General features: G+C 34.5%; 1 protein-coding gene and 1 long non-coding RNA gene across 2 annotated transcripts; one reads left to right on the plus strand and one right to left on the minus strand.

The window, feature by feature from the left end:
- Positions 1-8,201: 8,201 nt before the first annotated feature.
- On the plus strand, positions 8,202-11,963 carry LOC128032436 (glucan endo-1,3-beta-glucosidase 7-like). Its single transcript, XM_052620526.1, has 6 exons — positions 8,202-8,349; positions 8,508-8,803; positions 9,228-9,596; positions 10,560-10,883; positions 10,958-11,222; positions 11,728-11,963. Exons 1-6 carry the CDS (start codon positions 8,295-8,297, stop codon positions 11,763-11,765), a joined length of 1,347 nt encoding a protein of 448 aa, XP_052476486.1. The 5' UTR covers positions 8,202-8,294; the 3' UTR covers positions 11,766-11,963.
- A 7,313-nt stretch (positions 11,964-19,276) lies between these two features.
- LOC105799001 (uncharacterized) lies at positions 19,277-19,982 on the minus strand. The gene is made up of 3 exons (XR_001135432.2): positions 19,891-19,982; positions 19,691-19,755; positions 19,277-19,540 (listed from the first exon to the last, which is right to left on the minus strand). It is a non-coding gene; the product is annotated as an uncharacterized LOC105799001 (long non-coding RNA).
- Between the last annotated feature and the right edge of the window lie 441 nt (positions 19,983-20,423).

Below are 20,423 nucleotides of genomic sequence, written 5' to 3' on the forward strand. Positions count from 1 at the left end.
CATACCAAGTGTCTTCTTTACTGGTCCCAAATCTTTCATCTCAAATTTTTTACTTAGTTGGGCTTTGACCTTTTTTATCTCTCTTTTATCATTTGCTGCTATCAACATGTCATCAACATAAAGGAGTAGATACACAAAAGAACCATCACTATTTTTCTTAAAGTAAACACAACTGTCCAAGCTACTTCTTTTAAAATCATGAGAAGTCATAAAGGAATCAAACCTGTTGTCCCACGTCTTTGTGACTATTTCAAACCGTAAAGGGATTTTTTCAGCAAGCAAACATAGTGCTATTTTTCTGAGACTGTAAAACCCTGTGGTTGTTGCTTGTAAATATCCTCCTCAAGTTCTCTATGCAAAAATGCAATTTTTACATCTAACTGCTCAAGCTCCAAATTATGCATAGCCACAATACCAAGCAAAGCTCGAATCAAACTATGCTTCACAACTGGGGAGAGCACATCTGTAAAGTCCACTCCTGCAATTTGATTGTAACCTTTTGCAACAAGCCTTGCTTTATATCTAGGTTCTTCAACTCTTGGAGTCCTATTTTTTTTAAACACCCATTTACAACGAACAACCTTTTTACCTTTAGGAAGTTTCACAATATCCCAAGTTTTGTTTTTGTGGAGTGATTCCATCTCCTCTTGCATAGCAAACATCCACTTTTCTAAGTCTTCACAACTAACTACCTTAGAATAATTAGATGGCTCTTGGTTTGCATCTATATCTTTAGCCACATTTAAAGCATAAGCAACTAGATCAACCTCGACATACTTCTTTGGAGGTTTAATTTCTCTTCTCATTCTATTTTTGGCGATAGAGTATTGTGGTGAAGAAGCAACTCTATTATGAATTTTTGTACTGGCTTGAAGAGTCGACTCTGTTGTAGATTTTGGATTAATCTGATGCTCCACTTGCATTTGATTTTCTTTATTGGAAGAGTCTTTAAGAGATAAGTTAGGTAGCATAGCAGTTTCATCAAAAACAACATCTCCGCTAATCACAACTTTTCTATTTTAAAGACACCATAATTTACACCCTTTTACATCAGCTTTATAACCAAGAAAAACACATTTAATGGATCTCGGTTCCAATTTTCCATTATTAACATAAGCATAAGCAGGACACCCAAAAATCTTTAAATCAGAATAGTCAGCAGGATTACCAGACCATACCTCTTGTGGAGTCTTTTTCTCAATGGCAACGGATGGAGATCGATTGATAAAAAAACATGCAGTAAAGGCTGCTTCGGCCCAAAATGACTTTGATAAGTTAGCATTTGACAACATACATCGAACATTCTCCATGATCATTTTGTTCATTCGTTCTGCAACGTCGTTTTGCTGTGGAGTATGACCAACAGTCAAGTGTCTCACGATCCCTTCTAACTTGCACAGTTTATTAAACTCATCAGAACATAGCTCTAAGCCATTGTCTGTGCAGAGGTATTTTATTTGTTTTCCCGTCTATTTTTCAATCATAGTTTTCCAATACTTAAAAGTCGAAAAATATTGTTTTTCTGCTTCAAGAAGAACGCCCACACTTTTCTGGAAAAATCATTAATAAAAGTTAGCATATAATTAGCTCCACCTCTCGAAGGCACCCTAGATGGCCCCCACAGATCAGAATGAATATACTCCAACGTGCTCTTCATGTTATGGATTCCTCTAGTGAATTGAACTCTCTTTTGCTTCCCAAAAATGCAGTGCTCATAGAACTTCAGTTTGCAAATTTCTTGCCCATCTAGAAGTCCTCTTTTGCTCAATTCTGCCATGCCATTCTCACTCATATACCCTAGGCACATATGCCAAAGTTTAGTAATATCATCATCTGACAAAGAATATGATGCGACAGCTGCATCACCAGTAACAGTAGAACCCTGCAAAACATATAACTTGGTAGTCTTTCTTTGCCCTTTCATCACAACGAGGGAACCTTTGGAAATTTTTAAAACCTCACTTTCAGCTGTCTATTTGTACCCTTTTGAATCAAGTGTACTCAACGAAATTAAATTTCTCTTCAATTCTAGAACATGTCGTACGTCACTAAGTGTTTTGACAACTCCATCAAACATCTTAACTTTAATTGTTCCAACACCTATAATTCTACATGAAGCATTATTTCTCATCAAAACAACACCTTCAGACACTGTTTTGTAAGTTGTAAACCAATCTCAATTGGGACTCATGTGGAAGGTGCAGCCCGAATCAAGGATCCACTCCTCGCTCAATTTAGAATTTTTGACAGAAGCGACTAGAAGTTCACCATCGCTGTAGACTTCTACAACATCAGCTTTACCAGAATTTTCTAGTTGTTTTCCATTTTGATTCGCAGCCTCCCTTTTGATCTTGTTTTGTAGCTTATAGCACTCAGATTTAATGTGCTTTTTCTTCTTACAAAAGTTACAAGTTTTACCTCTGTTTGAAGACTTCGATCTACCCTTAGATTTACCGTGAGGATTTGGTTCCTGTGTTCTTCCATGATCATCATCATCATTCTGATCTTGTCTTTCACGAACAAGGAGACCCTCTCCCTGAGAGTCGGTTTTAACCATAAGATGCTTCATCTTATCATACGAGGTTAAAGAATCATAAACCTCATCAACTGTGAGAGACTCGCGGCTATATAAAATCGTATCTTTAAAGGTCGAATAAGACGGGGGCAACGAACAAAGTAGAATCAACCCTAAATCTTCCTTATCATACTGAACCTCCATGGCCTCCAAGTTTGAGAAAATTTCTTTAAACACTGTTAAGTGTTCGTGCACAGATGCACCTTCCTCCAAATGATGAGCATAAAGATGCTACTTCATATGCAACTTGCTAGTTAGATTTTTCACATACATATTTGTTCCAACTTCTTCCATAATCTAGCGACGGTCTTCCCATTTATCACATCCTGCAAAATTTCGTTAGACAAATGCAGATTTAACTGTGTTAACGCCTTTCGATCCCTGCGCTTCTTCTCTTCCTGCATCAATGTTGAAGGCATCTTATCTACCCCTAGCAAGGCTTCCTCTAAGTCCAACTGTGCAAGAACTGCCAACATCTTTATCTGCCACAACGCGAATTTGGTGTTGCGATCCAATAACGAAATTTCATACTTCAAAGTCGCCATTACCGTGATTGAGATGAACAACCCGGAAGCTCTAAAACTAATTTGTAAAATTAGAACGTCAGTAATGAGAATTTATCACAAAGGAAAAAGAGAGAGAAAAATAAAGAACACACAGATTTTACGTGGAAACCCTTTCGGGAAAAAACCACGGGCAGACGAGAAGATAATTCACTATATCGAATTCGAATGATTACAAGAGGAGTAAACTATGTCTATTTATAGGCTTGTAAAATCATATTCTAATAGAAGTGTAGTAAGATTGAAACACCTTATTCTAATCAATATAAAAAAATGGAGTTTAATAAGGTTCAAAAACCTTATTCTAAAATAAAATAAAATAAGTGTTGTTCTATAGGGATTTTAATTTAATTTTATTTTACCACCGTATTTTTTTAAATAAGGATTCGGGCCACTTAATTCTAACAATATCTAATGAAATCATCGCTGGAATTGAGATCTCATTCAAAGAGAGATATTATGTGGTACGCTTCAAATGTATATCAAAATATTACCTGAATCAAAATTATATCAAATTTTTCGATTGAATTATAGCTCGACTGGAATGAGTATTGTTGTCAATGTAGTAGGATGTGGATTTGAGTGCACTGAAACGCATTATCCTCCTATTTATGAGCTAGGGAGGGACTATGGATAGTTCTAGGCATTGTGTCAAAAAGAGCAAATATGATCAGAACCTATAATGAGATTATTAAAAAATCATGCTTAATTTCTTCAAAAAATAATTAAAACTTATGAGTACAAAAATTTACAGCTTAGCAAAAACTGTAATCTGATACAATACGTGTTGCTATTAAAACTATATAACTCTACACAAAATATAATAACCGTAAAGACAAAACTAGTGTTTTAGAGATCTTGGTAATTATTGTCTTCTACTCATTTCTCCTTGTAGTGGAGGATTAGACTTGCTCAATTTCAAATATATTATTATAATAATAATAACAATTCATTTTATTTTGAAAGGTAAATTTGTATAGAAGGTCCCTCTACTTTGTATTTTTCTTTTATAATTTGATTTTTTTATTTTTGATTTTTGATTTTACGTTTTGAAACGGGTGTTCATCCTTTTAAGTGAATTTTTTCCATTAATTCAATAAGATCATTTGACTAAAATTTTTTTTCAAACACATTTTGAATTGTGATGTGATATATATAGATATTTTTTTTATATAATTAAGATAAATATTATACAAATTTGACAAAAGTATTACGGAAGCCCCTTTATTAAGAGCTAGAGTGTATTTTGCCTCTCCTACTCAAAAAAATTTGACTAATTAGGTTATATACGTTAGATCAAAGAGCAAATTGATCATTCTGTTAAAAATTTCATCTATTTCTTTATTAAAAAGTGGTCTCTATACATCAGCATGAGGTACCATGCCACATGTTATTGTTTGATTATTTCGTCAGCCACGCTAGTTTCTAACAATACAAATGAATGAATTTTTTAACATAAATAGCCGGTTTGCTTTTTGATTTAACATGCATAATTTAAACCTTAGTATAGGAATCTCTATAACACTTTTACCTATAATTTTCCTTTTTTTTTAAATGCAAAAATTATCCAACTATAAAAAGAAAGTCAAGATATATATATATCACATCTATCATATTTTGAAAAATATAAGTCTCCATCAAATTAACAGAAAATAAAAAAACCCCTTAGAACTGAAAATATACATTTTGAAAAGTAAAGGGAGTAAAAAAATCAAATAATAATAGAGGGGCTAAATAAAAAAAACACATAGTACAGGGACCTTCTATAGAATTTCATACTTTTAAAACAGCAATAAATTTTTACTTGTTTTGTATAGGATTCAAAGTGCTTGGCGGCATTCTTCGGAAACTCGAATCCGCCTGTTTTTTTGTGATTCAACTTGCCGGATTTCGAAACTCTGAGAACTTGAAACAACGGCGACGGTGGTGACAAAGGGTGAGGCTCCGAATTTCAAAATTCAACCTGTTAATTATAATCCGAATCAATTATATTCAAATTTATCATAATAGATTAATCATCTAAATTCAGTTCAATTTAAATATGAAAACAACTTGAATTAGAAATAACATTACCTCGAATGACAAAATCTAAAATGATTTGAACCCTAAATAGTCCAAAATCGAGACTACCAAAACTTCAAATGATCCAAACTCAACCTTAAAACACGAAACCATATGAAAATTTTAAAATTCGAATTAACCCAACCTAAATTCACTCCACTTTGAAACTAACATGACCTATATCTAATTTACAAATTACTCATATAATGCTTTACAATCTAACAATCTTTTGAGTTAATAAATTATTTTGAGTTTTTCTTTTCAAGAATTTTCTCGAGTTTTCTTTTAGAAGAGTTTTAACAATCTTTTCAGATTGTGGGGATCATCTTTATACTTTTTCTTGCCAAGTTTTCTTTCTTGGAGGGGAAATTAGAGCCGCTTGAAGGGAGTTGTAGATTTTTCTTGTTTCCAAGACTTTTTAAGACTTCTACATACCACGTTCTATTTTTTTCCATCTATTTTCCTTATTTGCTTCTTTATTGTTCTAATTTTGATTTATTATTCTATTTTACTTATCTTAGTTAACTGTTTTATCGATTCGAGTCGATTGCGTTTTAGGTTATATCAAAATCTAAATTTATTTTCGAATGTCTAAAGCCCTAAGTCGAATTCGCGACTTGGACAAACTTTATTACGATCCTCTTCTGCTCATCCATCTGTACTGATTGAAATTACGTGCTTTGTTTTAATCCGGAAATTTTTATATCAACGATGATATGTTTAATTAAAACAAAAAAAAAGAATTAAAAATAATTAATTTAATCTCATAATTTTTACATCAAGAATGATGATGATATCCAAAAAGAATATCTAAAATAGGGTTCAAGTGAGAACATGTGCATTAATTTAATTTTCACATGTACCTCGTTCTAATTTCTAATGTACAAGGACAAGTTTTTGACCGTAAAAACAGATTAAATCTTTATAGGAGGATTAGTTAGCTCTTTGATCTAATCTACAAAGATTAATTTACCTATAAAGAAAGGCAAAAAGAATTTTGTTATCTACCTCAATTTCTCTATTTCAACATCTTCAATAACATTGCAATTCTAAACGAACCTTATGTGTGTTGGCCTGATGGTCAGGGATGTGATCTCGGTTTTAATCGCACTAATTATATTATTATTTGGGCTTTGCCTCCTCTTATAATTCATAAAAAAATAATTTTAAATTGTTGTTAATTTTAAATTAAAAATCATATTTTATTTTAAAAGAGCATTAATTGACTTGACTTTGCAAGTCTGTTAAACCCCAAATGGTGGAGTTATAGTCCAAAAGTTTAACCTCAAACCAACCCATAACCACATGTCTAATTTTTTAGATAAAGTTTGATCCAAGGACTAGGTAGTTGAAATGTTAATTTTGTTGACTCAATTTCTTCAGTCGTGTAAAAATTGTTAAAATATGTTGACTCAAACTTGGTGTTTTATATTTATAGGAGATTTATTATATTATAAATATAAAAAATTAATTTGATGCGTGATCGTTATATAAATCTATATCTATACTTATATTAAACTCCTGGTTGAGTTGACTACATTTTTTTAATATAACTTACAGAGACTAATTTGCTCATTTTTAAGTTTAAAAACAAAATATTATCTAACTCCTACTACACAAATCTTTATGATAATTTTATTAAATTCTCAGGACATTGTCGAAGAAAATACAAACTATAAATGGTCCACCTCTTATGCCCCTACACCTAATTGTAAATTTAGTATAGTAGAAAAGAAAGAGAAAGAAAAACACACACGTTGAGGGGTCCTACGAAATACAGTAATATGCTACACCATTTCATTGTGGAAAATACTGGGAAATTAACAATTTGGTCCCTCGTCCAAGGACTAGGTAGTCGAAATGTTAAATTTCTCCCTAAGAATAATTAAAAAATTTACTTCACACTACCTTTTTTGAGTTTTCCACAACCTTTCTACCCGTTCCACCATACACTTCCTTCACAGCCTCCCATTTCCTCCCTTCCAAACGATTTGCAATATTTTATATTACCATTTGATTCAAATCCGAGCCGAGTTGAATTTTACAATTCGAATAATATATTGGTATAAATACGCCTTTGGTCCTTGCCAATTTTAAAAATGAGTAAATTTATCTCTCTCAATAAAAAATACAAAAAAAACAAATCAAAATAATTTTCAAAAATTCATAATGTTTATAAAACAATTTTGAAAATTTTCTAAAATAATAATTTTGGGACCTAAATAAGTTAATTAATGATTCAAGTTCATCATACTAAAATATCTTCTTCTTTTTAAAAATTTTTCTTTGAAATTTTTCAAATACATATGTTTCAAATTTACGTACTCTAACATGTAATTAGTTATAGGGATAAATACCAAAATTAGTTCGGTTCAACCAACCAGCAGCTCAATTGATTTCTTACCCTGATTTCATGTCTCTCTCCAAACTAATAATCAAATTAGTTCCAAATCCAACTGATTTAATCCGATTAAAAAACCATGGATAAAATTAGGGGTGAGCATTCGATCGAATCGGGTGAAAAAAATTTAGAGTTAATCGAGTTGACGAGTCCTATTTTATCATCCTAACACGACTTGAATTTTTTTTCGAATTAAGTCGAGTGAAATTGTTCAAGTTAACTTAAAAAATTAAACATGTCAAATTAAAATCCTGTTACAGTATAATTAAGGGATAAATCTCAAAATTATACATGAACTTTAAGTTAATGTGCAATTGCGTACATCAACTTTAATTTAGTGCAATTCTAATTGTGGTTCAAATGTATGCTTGAAACTTTAATTTTGATTTAAAAAAATAAACACATCAATTTACTTTTATATTGGATAAAAACATAAAATAATATTATATTAATAATTGTGTTAATAATTTACAAGAATTGGATCAAATCAAAATTTTATTTATGAAATTGCGCAAAATCAAATACAATTACACATTAAACCATAGTTAATGTATAGTTTTGGTATTTATCCCTATAACTAATTTTTCAAGTCGGGCCTTATATAAACTCATCCCTTGCAAGCTTCAAACACCCAGCTTAACAAATAAGCAAACACAAACTCTCATTCTCTCTCTGTATTTCCTTTGTCTCTTTAATGGCTACTTTTTTCTTCTTCTTCCTCTCCTTCCTTATCTTCTTTCACTCCTCAAGTAAGTGCCTTACTCCCCAAAACGACACTGTTTTCCTTTCTCAAGAAAATGAAATCTCTACACAAAAAACAAAGAAACTGCATCACTATCAGTTACTTCACTTTCAAGTTCCAAATTTCCAGTTAATCATTTCGGTTTTTTTTTTTTTTTGTAAATAGGTGCTGAGCCGTTTATTGGAGTGAACTACGGCCAAGAGGCGGACAACTTGCCGCCGCCGTTAGCCACCGTGGAGCTTCTAAAATCGACGTCGATTGAGAAAGTTAGATTGTACGGAGCGGATCCGGTGATTATCAAAGCTTTGGCTAATACCGAAATTGGGATCGTAATCGGAGCAGCTAATGGAGATATTCCTTGTTTGGCTTCCGATCCAAACTCAGCAGTTCAGTGGGTTAACTCCAACGTGTTGCCTTTTTACCCTGATAGCAAAATCATCCTCGTCACTGTTGGCAACGAGGTCACTTTCAAAAGAATTGCCCATTCTTTGCTTTACACTCCCTTTTCAAGTTTCTTTTCACTTTCTAAGAACATTCTTAAATTTCAGCAAAAGTGAGACCTTTTACTAAAAAGAATCTCAGTTAATATTCTTACTGTCCCTTTAAAATGGAAAAATTTTTATTTAGGCCCTTTATAATTTATAAAATTTTAAATTAGTAATAGTAAATTGCACTTTAGCCCTAAAACTAAAAATAAAAAAATTGTCCTAATTTGCAGCTCAAAGTATATTTAATTTTTAAAATTAATAAATTAAACTGATGAAATTCAGTTACAAATTGATTTTTAAAAACTATAACACTAAATTGAAAATAATTAATAACATATATATATATATATTTCATTTTTTAGTTCATAAAGGTTGAAATTATTATGAATTTACCCAGGTATTGACTACAAATGACCCGAACTTAATAGACCAACTGCTACCCGCAATGCAAAATATGCAAAACGCCATTACCGGTGCTTTACTGGGCGGAAAGATCAAGGTCTCAACGGTTCATTCAATGGCGGTGTTGGGTCAATCCGACCCGCCATCTTCCGGGTGTTTTAGTCCGAGTTATGAACCCGCATTGAGAGGTTTGCTTCGGTTCCACAGCGACAACGGGTCCCCTTTTGCCGTTAATCCCTACCCCTTTTTCGCTTATCAAAGTGACCCGAGACCCGAAACGCTTGCCTTCTGCTTGTTTCAACCCAACGAGGGACGAGTTGACCGGGTTAGCGGAATCAAGTACATGAACATGTTCGATGCTCAGGTTTTGGTCCCTCCTACTTTTTTTTTATATTGTTAATTGCCTTTAATATATATATTTTCAACTCTAAGCTTAATTACTGAGTTGAGCTCGAAGTTTGAGTTTGAGTACAAAAATTAGTAAACGAGCTTAATTAGCCCGAACTCGAATAGCTTAATTATATCTTGAGCTGAATTCAAGCTTAAAATAGATATTCGATTGAGCCCGAACTGAATATCCAACTTTGAATTTCGAGTAAAGCTTAGGCCCAACTTAATTACACTCTTAAGCTTAACTAGTTGAATCATGAATCTTATGTTTAAGATATAAATGTAAGAAATAATGGTGACACCGACCCTTAATCGACTTGAGTTGATTAATGAACTTTAAGACAACATTTGTCATTAGATGATTGTTTATCCTGTCTTTTCTTTCATGGTTTTGATGAGTTTTTTTTTTTTGAATTTAAAATCTTATCCAAGAACCGAAGTTGTTGCAAAAGTTTGATTAAATTTATTATTTTGTTGAACTTCATGTCGCCCCAAGTGTAGTTTAAGTTTAAGTTTAAGTCGCGTTAGTCTCTTTGTTGTTAGAGTTTTACTCTCCTCTTGTAATTAAAAAAACATATCTTGTTGCAATCATCATGGGTATATCATCGGGCCCGACCCTAGGGGTAGTCCGAGAGTGCGATCGCCAAGGTTACACTACTTTATTATTCAGTTAGTCACACTAGTTTTTAATAGTACAATTTGATGAAATTTTAATGAAAAAATTAATTTACTGTTTATTCTAACGCACAAGAACTACTTTGCTTATTTTTTAATAGATTGGACAAAATGCAATCTAATTTCTAGTACAAGAGCCTCCATAGTACATGAATTTTATAATTCAACATAAAAAAAGGAGATTATATTCTTACCATAATGTAGTACTTTGCCACAGATTAGGGCATTTAAATGTTGATAGTTGGTCCTAATGGTTGTGCAGGTTGATGCAGTGCATTCTGCTTTGAGTGATATGGGGTTCAAGGATGTCGAGATTATGGTTGCCGAAACAGGATGGCCATATAGAGGCGACAACAATGAAGTCGGACCTAGCATTGAGAATGCGAAAGCCTATAATGGGAACTTGATTGCACATTTGAAATCGATGGTCGGAACACCGTTGATGCCCGGGAAGTCTGTGGATACTTACCTCTTTGCACTCTATGATGAGGACTTGAAAGTCGGTCCCGGTTCTAAACGGGCATTCGGGCTTTACAAGCCGGACCTTTCCATGACATATGATGTTGGCATTTCAAACTGTTATCCGGTAAGTGAGCTAATTTATTCATTCGAACAGAAGAAAAAGTTATAACAATGAAAATTTCCTTTTCTATGTTCTAGACTCCGTCGACTCTGAAACCTACTGCAACTATTTGGTGTGTACCAAAGGCTGGTATTTCTGATGCTCAATTGCAGTCGAGTCTAGACTATGCATGTGGCCAGGGCATTGATTGCAGTCCGATCCAACCGGGAGGTGCCTGTTTCGAACCGAACATCGTAGCATCGCACGCTGCTTATGCCATGAACCTTTACTACCAGAATTCCGCCAAGAATCCGTGGAACTGTGATTTCTCGCAGACGGCAACACTAACATCCCAAAATCCTAGTAAATATACTTCATGAGTCACGTTTTTTTTTTTGAAACTGTATTTTGGGATAAAATGAAACTAAACCAATAGTTGAAAGACTAATTTTACACAAGAACGAAGCTAGAAAGTTTTTTTAGGGGGATCTAAATTAAATTGTAGTTTTTAATAGTCTATATATTTATAATTTTTAAGGGATTAAATTAAATTTTTTTCATTTTTAAGGGGCTAAAATAAAATTTTATCTTTACTAATTTAAAATTTTAAAATTTTTAAAAGGCTTAAATGAACAATTTTCTATTTTAGGAATCCAAGATATCGACTAATGTTTCATTTAAGCTTAAAAAGTAAGCATCCAATGCCTGTGTTGAACGCATACATAGAAATGAATACGAAAATATCATTCTCTAATAATATATATATATATATATATAACAACCATATTCGACATTTACATCAAAATCTGAAAAATATCTTAATTTCCTGTTTTTTTTTTTCTAAATGAAAATTTTGCTTTGATTGCAGGTTATAATAATTGCATCTACCCTGGTGGGAGCACTTAGAAAAACGTTATTCTCCTTTGATATGGATTTGCTGTGGTCTGTGTTTTTTTTTTTTTTGGGTTAAAAGGGGTCAATGCTTTGGCTCGATATCAAAAACAGTATGTCGCTGATTTTTGCTTGTTGCATTTTCTATGTACCATGTCTTCTATATATGTATTGTTTTATATATAGTCAATGAATTTTAGCATTTTATTATATGATTACGATGTTTTAAAGAGTAAACTAATCTTTTTTATAACTAAAAATTTTATTTATTTTTATTATTAAAAACTGACGTAGTTTACAGAATAATCAAACAGTTACACTTGGCGTGTCACATGTACCTCATTCTAATATCTAACGTACAAGGACGAGTTTTTGACCGTAAAAACATATTAAATCTTTATAGGAGGATCAATTTGCTCTTTGATCTAATATACAAAGATTAATTTACCTATTTTTTAGTAAAGAGGACAATGTGATTTTAACCGTATTGTCTCAACACGATTCATTCAAAGAAAAAGATAATTAAAAAGAATGGTTTTAATAATAATTAACAAATGAAGAAAGGCAAAAAAGAGTTTTTGTTATCTACCTCAATTTCTCTGTTTCAACATCTACAATAACATTGCAATTCTAAATGAACCTTATGTGTGTTCAATTCTAAATGTTCCTATATCTTCCAAAAGGAAAAAAGATATCTGAGAGTTGTTTCCTGGATCCAAAAGAGAGTACTTCAGTTCTCCCAATAACTAAAAATTGTATCATGCTTGAATCTAACCGGGGTTCGTGGTGGTGGAGGAACTGGATCGGAAAATAGAGGGATTCTAGTTGTAAGATATCTGTAAAAATAGAATGTCGGTAATGACAATTCATCGCAAAGAAAAATAGAGAGAAAAATAAAAAAAAAACACACAAATTTTACGCGGAAACCCTTTCGGGAAAAAAACCACGGGCAGAGGAGAAAATAATTCACTATGTTGAATTCGAATGATTACAAGAGAAGTAGACTATGTCTATTTATAGGCTTGCAAAACCATATTCTAATAGGAGTGTAGTAAGATTGAAACACCTTATTTGTAACGCCTCAAAATTTCTAATTTTGTTATTCTGAAAATATAACACAAATATTTGTCAGCTTTAGTGGTTATGTGTTTTGGGAGTGTTTGGGAGGTCCCAAGTTCGAGCCTTCGCTTGGGCAAATTTTGGTATTTTGAATGAATTAGGTCTTACTCTTGTTCTAGTAGGCTTTTATTTGATTGTTGGGTAAATTACTTTAGAATGAGCCTACTGGTCTGGTGGTTAAATGGTGTGTTATTTATATGGTGGAGGTCTTCTATTCAAATCTCTATGCAGGCAAGGGTATTATTTTTTTGCTCAGATTTCGTGATAGAGTTGTGTAATAGGGGGATTCTGAGTAGTGGATATTTAGTGGGAATTAGGGGAGAAGATTAAGGGATTTTGGGTTATCGGGATTTTATTTTATTTTTTCCCATAACCGAATTATGACTCTCTTTTCCAAAAAAATTATGCCGTCTCTTCTTTTTCCTATCCTCTTGCCGAAATTCTTTGAGTTTTCCATCTTTCTCTTCTTTTCTTCTTCTTGATTTTCCCTAATCCATTTATTTTCCTTCATTTCGCTTGTTGTTAATGCTCGCTTAGTTTGATAAGTGTTTCTCTTTGTTTCTATCATGAATCTCTTAGCGATTGAAGTGGTAATTATTTTTTCTCTGCGATTTAGGTGTAGGGGGAGGCTCAGACTGGTGAATTCAGTGTTCTCGTCTTAACAATAGTTAAGCGGAGGGTTATCGAGGTGGTAAGTTGGGTTTTTCATTCTTGATTGACAATTCGCTTGTAAATTCGTTAAATTGATGTTGAGTATCTTGATTACAGGCTTTGGAGTGCTCAGGGACTATTTTAGCATCAAACAAAACCAGGTGTTTACCCGAAACGTAAAAAAAAAAAGGGATTCGGCGAAAAGCTGAAATTGCTTGCTGTTTGGATAGTAGTAGTATGCTAAATTTGAAAAATCGCCATAAATTGTGGAAATCGAATTAGAGGATTAACAAAATATGGAATTAAATCTTATTGAATCTAGTTTCTCATAGAAGAAACGATGTAAGTAATGGAATTGTAAATCGTGAGGTATAATAAACTTTGTGAGATAAAATCAGAATGAATTCGGGTTCCCCTATTCTGACTTTGGAAAATTATTAAAAATTGGAGAAAAATAATTGGGGTTTAAAATTTACATGTTTAAATTATTAATGAGTCTATTTTCAATAGAAACAAATGGATACATCATTTAAATTTTGTACTAAGAGATAATTAATTTTTAGCAAAAAAGGGATGAAGCTGTCAAACAGTAGAACAGGGGTAAGTTTGAAGATTTTAATGTACTTATTGGCTGAACCAAAAATTCTTAAAATTTTATGGTAGAAAGGTATTTGAGTCTAGTTTCAAAGACATCAAATGAATCTTAATTCGGAATTCTGTAGCTTAAGATATAAATAATTTTGCAACAGTGACACAAGTAGATAGCTTTGAAGGAACATACAAGTAAATAGTGAAAACATATATGATTAATTAACTAGCACAGGTTACATTAAAAATGGATCACGTGGCCAAGGCCAATTTTGGCCGAGTGGGCCACATGGGCGCGTGAGCCCATTTTTCTAAAAAGTTCTGTAAGATTGCACGGGTCGCCCAAGTCGACTGTGGACCTACTGTAAGGTCGGTAAGCTTTACTTAGACCCCTATATGTGTGATCTGTCTATCTGATTTCTATACCGAGCATGACTTATGATATCTAAATGTATGTACTATTAATTGCATAATGGCATGACCTATTTTGTATGTTGCATTGCATCAGGGTGGGTTGATGATATTTGGAGGAAGTGTCTGAAAGGCTATTAAGTCTGTTCTCTAGCAGCTTAGCTGCAACCTTCTGATTATGTGCCGCATTTCGGTACAACATGGTGTGTAGGGATGGATAGGTTGATTTAATCCCCACATGGTGTGTAGGGTTGGACGGAGATGGTGTGTAGAGGATGGTGGGTAGAATTCTGATTTACTGTATCTGCATTCTGTATCTGATATAGACCAAGGCCCTAATGCATTTCTGAGACTGTATCTCAACGGGCTAAGGCCCAAACTGATTCTGTGATGGGCACAGGCCCTAGACTATATCTAACTGAATTCTGTTGATTATCTGTACGCATGTTATCTACCTCAATTTCTCTGTTTCAACATCTACAATAACATTGCAATTCTAAATGAACCTTATGTGTGGTCAATTCTAAATGTTCCTATATCTTCCAAAAGGAAAAAAGATATCTGAGAGTTGTTTCCTGGATCCAAAATAGAGTACTTATCTAATCCTCCGGTACTAGTACCGCCGACCCCTGGAAAACCCTTAATATTGTACTTGACCGTGTTTGAGAACTCAATGGGTTGCGTACTGGGACAACATGATGAGTTAGGGAAAAGAGAAAAAGCAATTTACTACCTCAGCAAAAAGTTCACAGAGTATGAGGCAAAGTACCCTCCAATTGAAAAATTTTGTTGTGCATTGATTTGGACGGTTCGATGGCTCAGACAATACATGTTGTATCATACGACATGGTTAATTTCAAAACTAGACCCAATAAGTACATGATGGAGTCACCTGCACTCTCATGGAGAATGACACGATGGTAGATCCTATTGACTAAGTATAACATTGTATATGTGAGCCGAAAGTCGATAAAGGGAAGCGCAGTAGCTAACTTCTTGGCAAGTCGAACAACGGAGGAATACGAGCCTTTGAGATTTGATTTCCCAGATGAATATTTGATGTGCATTTTAGAAAAAGAGGGCGAGTCATCAAAAGAGAAATCATGGAAGATGAGTTTTGATGGTGCATCAATTGCATTGGGGCATGGGATCGGAGCAGTCTTAGTATCACCTGAAGGGGACCATTACTCACTCGCTGCCAGATTGAATTTCTTCTGTACCAATAAGATAGCGGAGTATGAAGCTTGCATCATGGGACTTCGTACAACTATCAGGAGGAAAATTGAAATTTTAAAGGTACACGGGGACTCAGCATTAGTCATTTATCAAATTCGTGGAGATTGGGAAGTGAGAGATTCGAAATTAGTCAAGTATCATGATCTCGTTGCGAAATTGGTCAAAGAATTCAAAGAAGTGACTTTTAACTACTTTCCACGAGAGGAGAACCAATTGGCTGATGCCCTAGCCACATTGGCTTCGATGTTCAAAGCAAATAGAGAAGCTGAGATAATGCCCATCCAAATGAGTATATATAAGACCCTCCGCACACTGTTTTAGCATTGAGGAGGAGTCCGATGGATGACCATGGTTCCATGATATCTTGGAGTATATCAAGAATCAAAGGTACCCCGAGCAAGCAAACGAGAATGACAAAAGAACAATCAGGAAATTGGCAATTAGATTTGTTCTTGACGGGGATATTTTATACAAAAGAGGAAAAGATCAAGTGCTCATGAGGTGCGTGGACGTTGTTGAAGCTAGAAAGACACTTGAAGAGGTTCCTGAAGGAATTTGTGGAACGCATGCCAGTGGTTTCACTATGGCCAGACAGATTATGAGACTTGGTTATTACTAGCTGACGATGGAAATGGATTGCATTGGCTACGCATGAAAGTGCCACAAATGTCAAATTTATGGCGATAAGATTCATGCAGCTCCATCGCCCCTTCATGTCATGACTTCTCCGTGGCCTTTTTCTATGTGGAGCATGGATGTTATAGGGCCAATTTCCCCGAAAGCTTCCAATGGACATCGATTCATCTTTGTGGTTATAGACTACTTCACAAAATGGGTAGAAGCCACTTCGTTTGCTAATGTGACGAAGGTTGCAGTCTGTAGGTTCTTAAAAAATGAGATCATATGTCGATACGATCTACCTGAAAGAATCATTTCAGATAATGCTTTAAATTTGAACAATAAGATGATAAAAGAAGTATGCGAGCAATTTCAGATAAAGCATCATAATTTTTCACCCTATCGTCCGAAGATGAACGGACCAGTAGAAGCAGCTAATAAGAACATCAAAAGGATTATCGAGAAGATGACTGAGACATATAAAGACTGGCACGAGAAGCTACCATTCGCTTTGTATGCATATCGCACCTCTATACAGACGTCTACGGGGGCAACTCCTTTTTCTCTGGTCTACGGGATGGAAGTCGTTCTGCCTATCGAAGTAGAGATCCCATCTCTGCGCGTCTTAATGGAGACAAAGCTAGAAGAATCAGAGTGGGTTCAAGCTCGATATGATCAGCTAAACCTAATTAAAGGGAAACGCTTGAAGGCAATTTGTCATGGACAGATGTATCAGAAAAGAATGATCACAGCCCACGATAAAAGGGTGCGGCCAAGAGAATTCTGCGAAGGGGAACTGGTACTAAGAAAGATCCTCCCGATACAAAAAGACTTTCGAGGAAAATGGTCGCCAAATTAGGAAGGGCCATACGTTGTAAAAAATGCATTCTTAGGAGAGGCTCTGATTCTCACTGAGATGGATGGAAAAGACTTACCTAATCCAGTGAACTCAGATGCTGTGAAGAAATATTATGCCTAAAAAAACAAAAAACAAAAACAAAAACAAAAAAGAAAACAAAAAAGAAAAGAAAAAGAAAAATCAAGATGAAAACCTGAAAAGGGCGTCTTGATAAACAAAAAAGATTAGGATGAAAACCCGAAAGGGCGTCCTAATGAAGTGGGCTCGGGCTCAAAGGAGCAAGGTGACTTGAATGGGGAGTTGAATGACGAAGTCACAATATTTGAAGCATTCTCAGAAGCTTGAAATCTTCTACACAAGAAGCCGGGCTTAAAACGATCCAGGACGAAGAACCGTGGAGAAGTTCATGCTTTGGATATCTAGAGCATTTTTGGCCATTGAATTCGCTTTCTTTTCTTTATGACAATTTATTTGTTAAACTTTCCTTGTCAATTTCCTTTGTTGCTTTTAAAAAATGAATGTGAGGTGTCTACTTTGTCTTTTTTATGCATCTCGTGTTTGATTCATTTAAATGATAAATAGTAAGATGACATATTCTAAACAAAAGGAATGTTGAGCATTGCCTGGATGAGAATTTAATAAGTATGCGGGCCCCAAAGCAAGAACAAGGTTAACAGAGGGCAGGAGGGTGATATACGAGGAAATGTGGATTATTCGCAAAATTTGAAGATGAATACAAAACCTGAGAGAAAGTCGAAAATGGAGGCAATGAATGAAGGCCCTCATGAAAGTCAGAAAGGGTCATGTGACAAACAACCCAGAGTGCATGGCATGATCATGTAGACATAAAAGCATTTAGGACAAACATGTGCATATCATAATAACATCATACATGACATATACAGGTATACCAATAGAACCAGAAATTTTGGGAGAAAGCTGTACAAAATCAATGAAGAAGAAAACTTTTAGTTTCACCTGATGTTTTTCAAAACCCTGTTTTTTTTCAAGAATTATAATTTTCAATTTTTGTCTCTTAAAAATCAACTCATATTGTAAGAGGTGAGTTGAGCCTCGGGTCACGCTGAGGTATTTTCAATTTCTGTTTTTCAAAAAAAAATTAACTCTTATTGCGAGAGGTGAGTTGAGCCTCAGGTCACACGCTGAGGTATTTCTTTTAAATTTCTATTTTTCAAAAATCAAATCATATTGCGAAAGGTGAGTTGAGCCTCGGGTCACGCTGAGGTATTTTCAATTTCTGTTTTTCAAAAAAAAATCAACTCATAATGCGAGAGGTGAGTTGAGCCTCAGATCACACGCTGAGGTATTTCTTTTAAATTTCTATTTTTCAAAAATCAAATCATAATGCGAGAGGTGAGTTGAGCCCCAGGCCGCACGCCGAGGTATTTTCAATTTCTATATTTTTTTTTAAAATCAACTCATAATGCGAGAGGTGAGTTAAGCCTCGGGCCGCATGCCGAGGTATTTTCAATTTCTGTTATTTTCAAAAAAAAAATCAACTCATATTGCGAGAGGTGAGTTGAGCCTCGGGACACGCCAAGGTATTTTCTCAATTTATGTTTTTCAAAAATCAACTCATAATGCGAGAGGTGAGTTGAGCCTCGAAGCATGCTGAGGCATTTTCAATTTCTATTTTTCAAAAAAAACAATAATAAATTTTTAACAATCGGAAAAAATTCAGTGCTTTTAAGTCTTTGCTCTATCTCTGTATCACAGCGACGAGCAAAGAGGAGCAACTGTGATCACTGAATTTTGTCAGGTCCGTAGTTCATGTTTTATTTTATTTTATTTTATCTTATTTTATATATATGTATTTTTTTATTGTTATATTATTTTAAATTATGATTTTCTGGGCCGGGCTCATATGGGTAATGATTGGGCCTGTGGGGGTTGGATAATTGAGTTTTAAATAATTGGATTTTGGACTTGTTTGGGGCTTTAGCCCATTTTTTATTTTTGTTTTCTTTTTCATATATATTAATTTTAAATATTAATTAAATAGTAATATTAAAATTTTAAAAAATACAAAAAATATAAATTATATTTTGGCCCTTAAACTTTTCCAAATTTACATTGTGACCCCTAACCTTTTTGAATTTGCATCTTGACCCCTAATATTTTGTAAATTACATTTAGGCCCTAAACTTTCTAGAAATTACATTTTTGCCCCATATTTTCTTGAAATTACATTTTTACCCCAAAAACTTTGCACCCTTTACATTTTGGTCCTTCTGGGCATGACAAGACCACCCCCAATCAGCATTCGGGAGTGCCCTGCTCACCATGCCTGAAAACAAAGAAGAAGAAGACAAAATGGAAAGATTAAAAAGAAAAAAATTGAAGAGAAAGGGGGAAATTTTTTTTTTTGGCAATACAAAAAAAAGAAAAAATAGCAGAGAAACAAAATAAATCAAACAGCAGCAAGCGAAAAGCCCACCCCGCCGTCGATCCCGCAACCACCGTTGCCGCACTGCCACCGTGACACCACCATCGCCGTCGCACCTACACAAACAAACAAAGCAACAAGCAAAAAATGAAAAAAAAACAGTAAGCAAAGAAAAACGGCAGCCAAAAAGAAAGAAGAGAAGAAAGAAAAAGAGAGAGAGGAGGAGAAGGGAGGCACGCTGGCCACCGTACCACCGAACGGAAGAAGCGTCAGCGGCACAAGGAGGCTAGGGTTCGGCCCGAAGAGAAAGAAGAAAAAGAGAGAAGAAAAAGAGAAAGAAAAGAAAGAAGAAAAAAAAGAAAAAATATATATCACAGTCGGGTCAACCCGACCCGACCCGCAAAATCGACCCGACCCACGGCACCCAGCAACCCAGCAGCAGCAGTAGGCCCATTCCCAGTGGCCCAAAACAACAACCCAGCAGGAAAAAAAAAGAAAACAGGCCATTTTTAGCAGGCCTACAGCAAGCCAGGCCCAGTCCAGCAGCACAGCCCAGCGCAGCAGCAGATCAAGCAGGCCCCAGACCCAGCGCAGCAGCAACCCTGCAGCAGTAGTAACAGGCCCACTATCCAGCAGCAACAATCTAGGTCCAATAGCACAGCCCAATAGCAAAAAAAGGAAAAAAGGGGGAAAAGGCCCAAAATTGTGCAGCCCATAACTTTGGGTTTTGGTAAATTCTTAATATTTTAATTTTATCTAAATATTTAAATGTTGTCTCGTGTTT

The sequence above is a fragment of the Gossypium raimondii genome, chromosome 9, assembly GCF_025698545.1.
Source record: "Gossypium raimondii isolate GPD5lz chromosome 9, ASM2569854v1, whole genome shotgun sequence".
NCBI lineage: Eukaryota > Viridiplantae > Streptophyta > Magnoliopsida > Malvales > Malvaceae > Gossypium > Gossypium raimondii.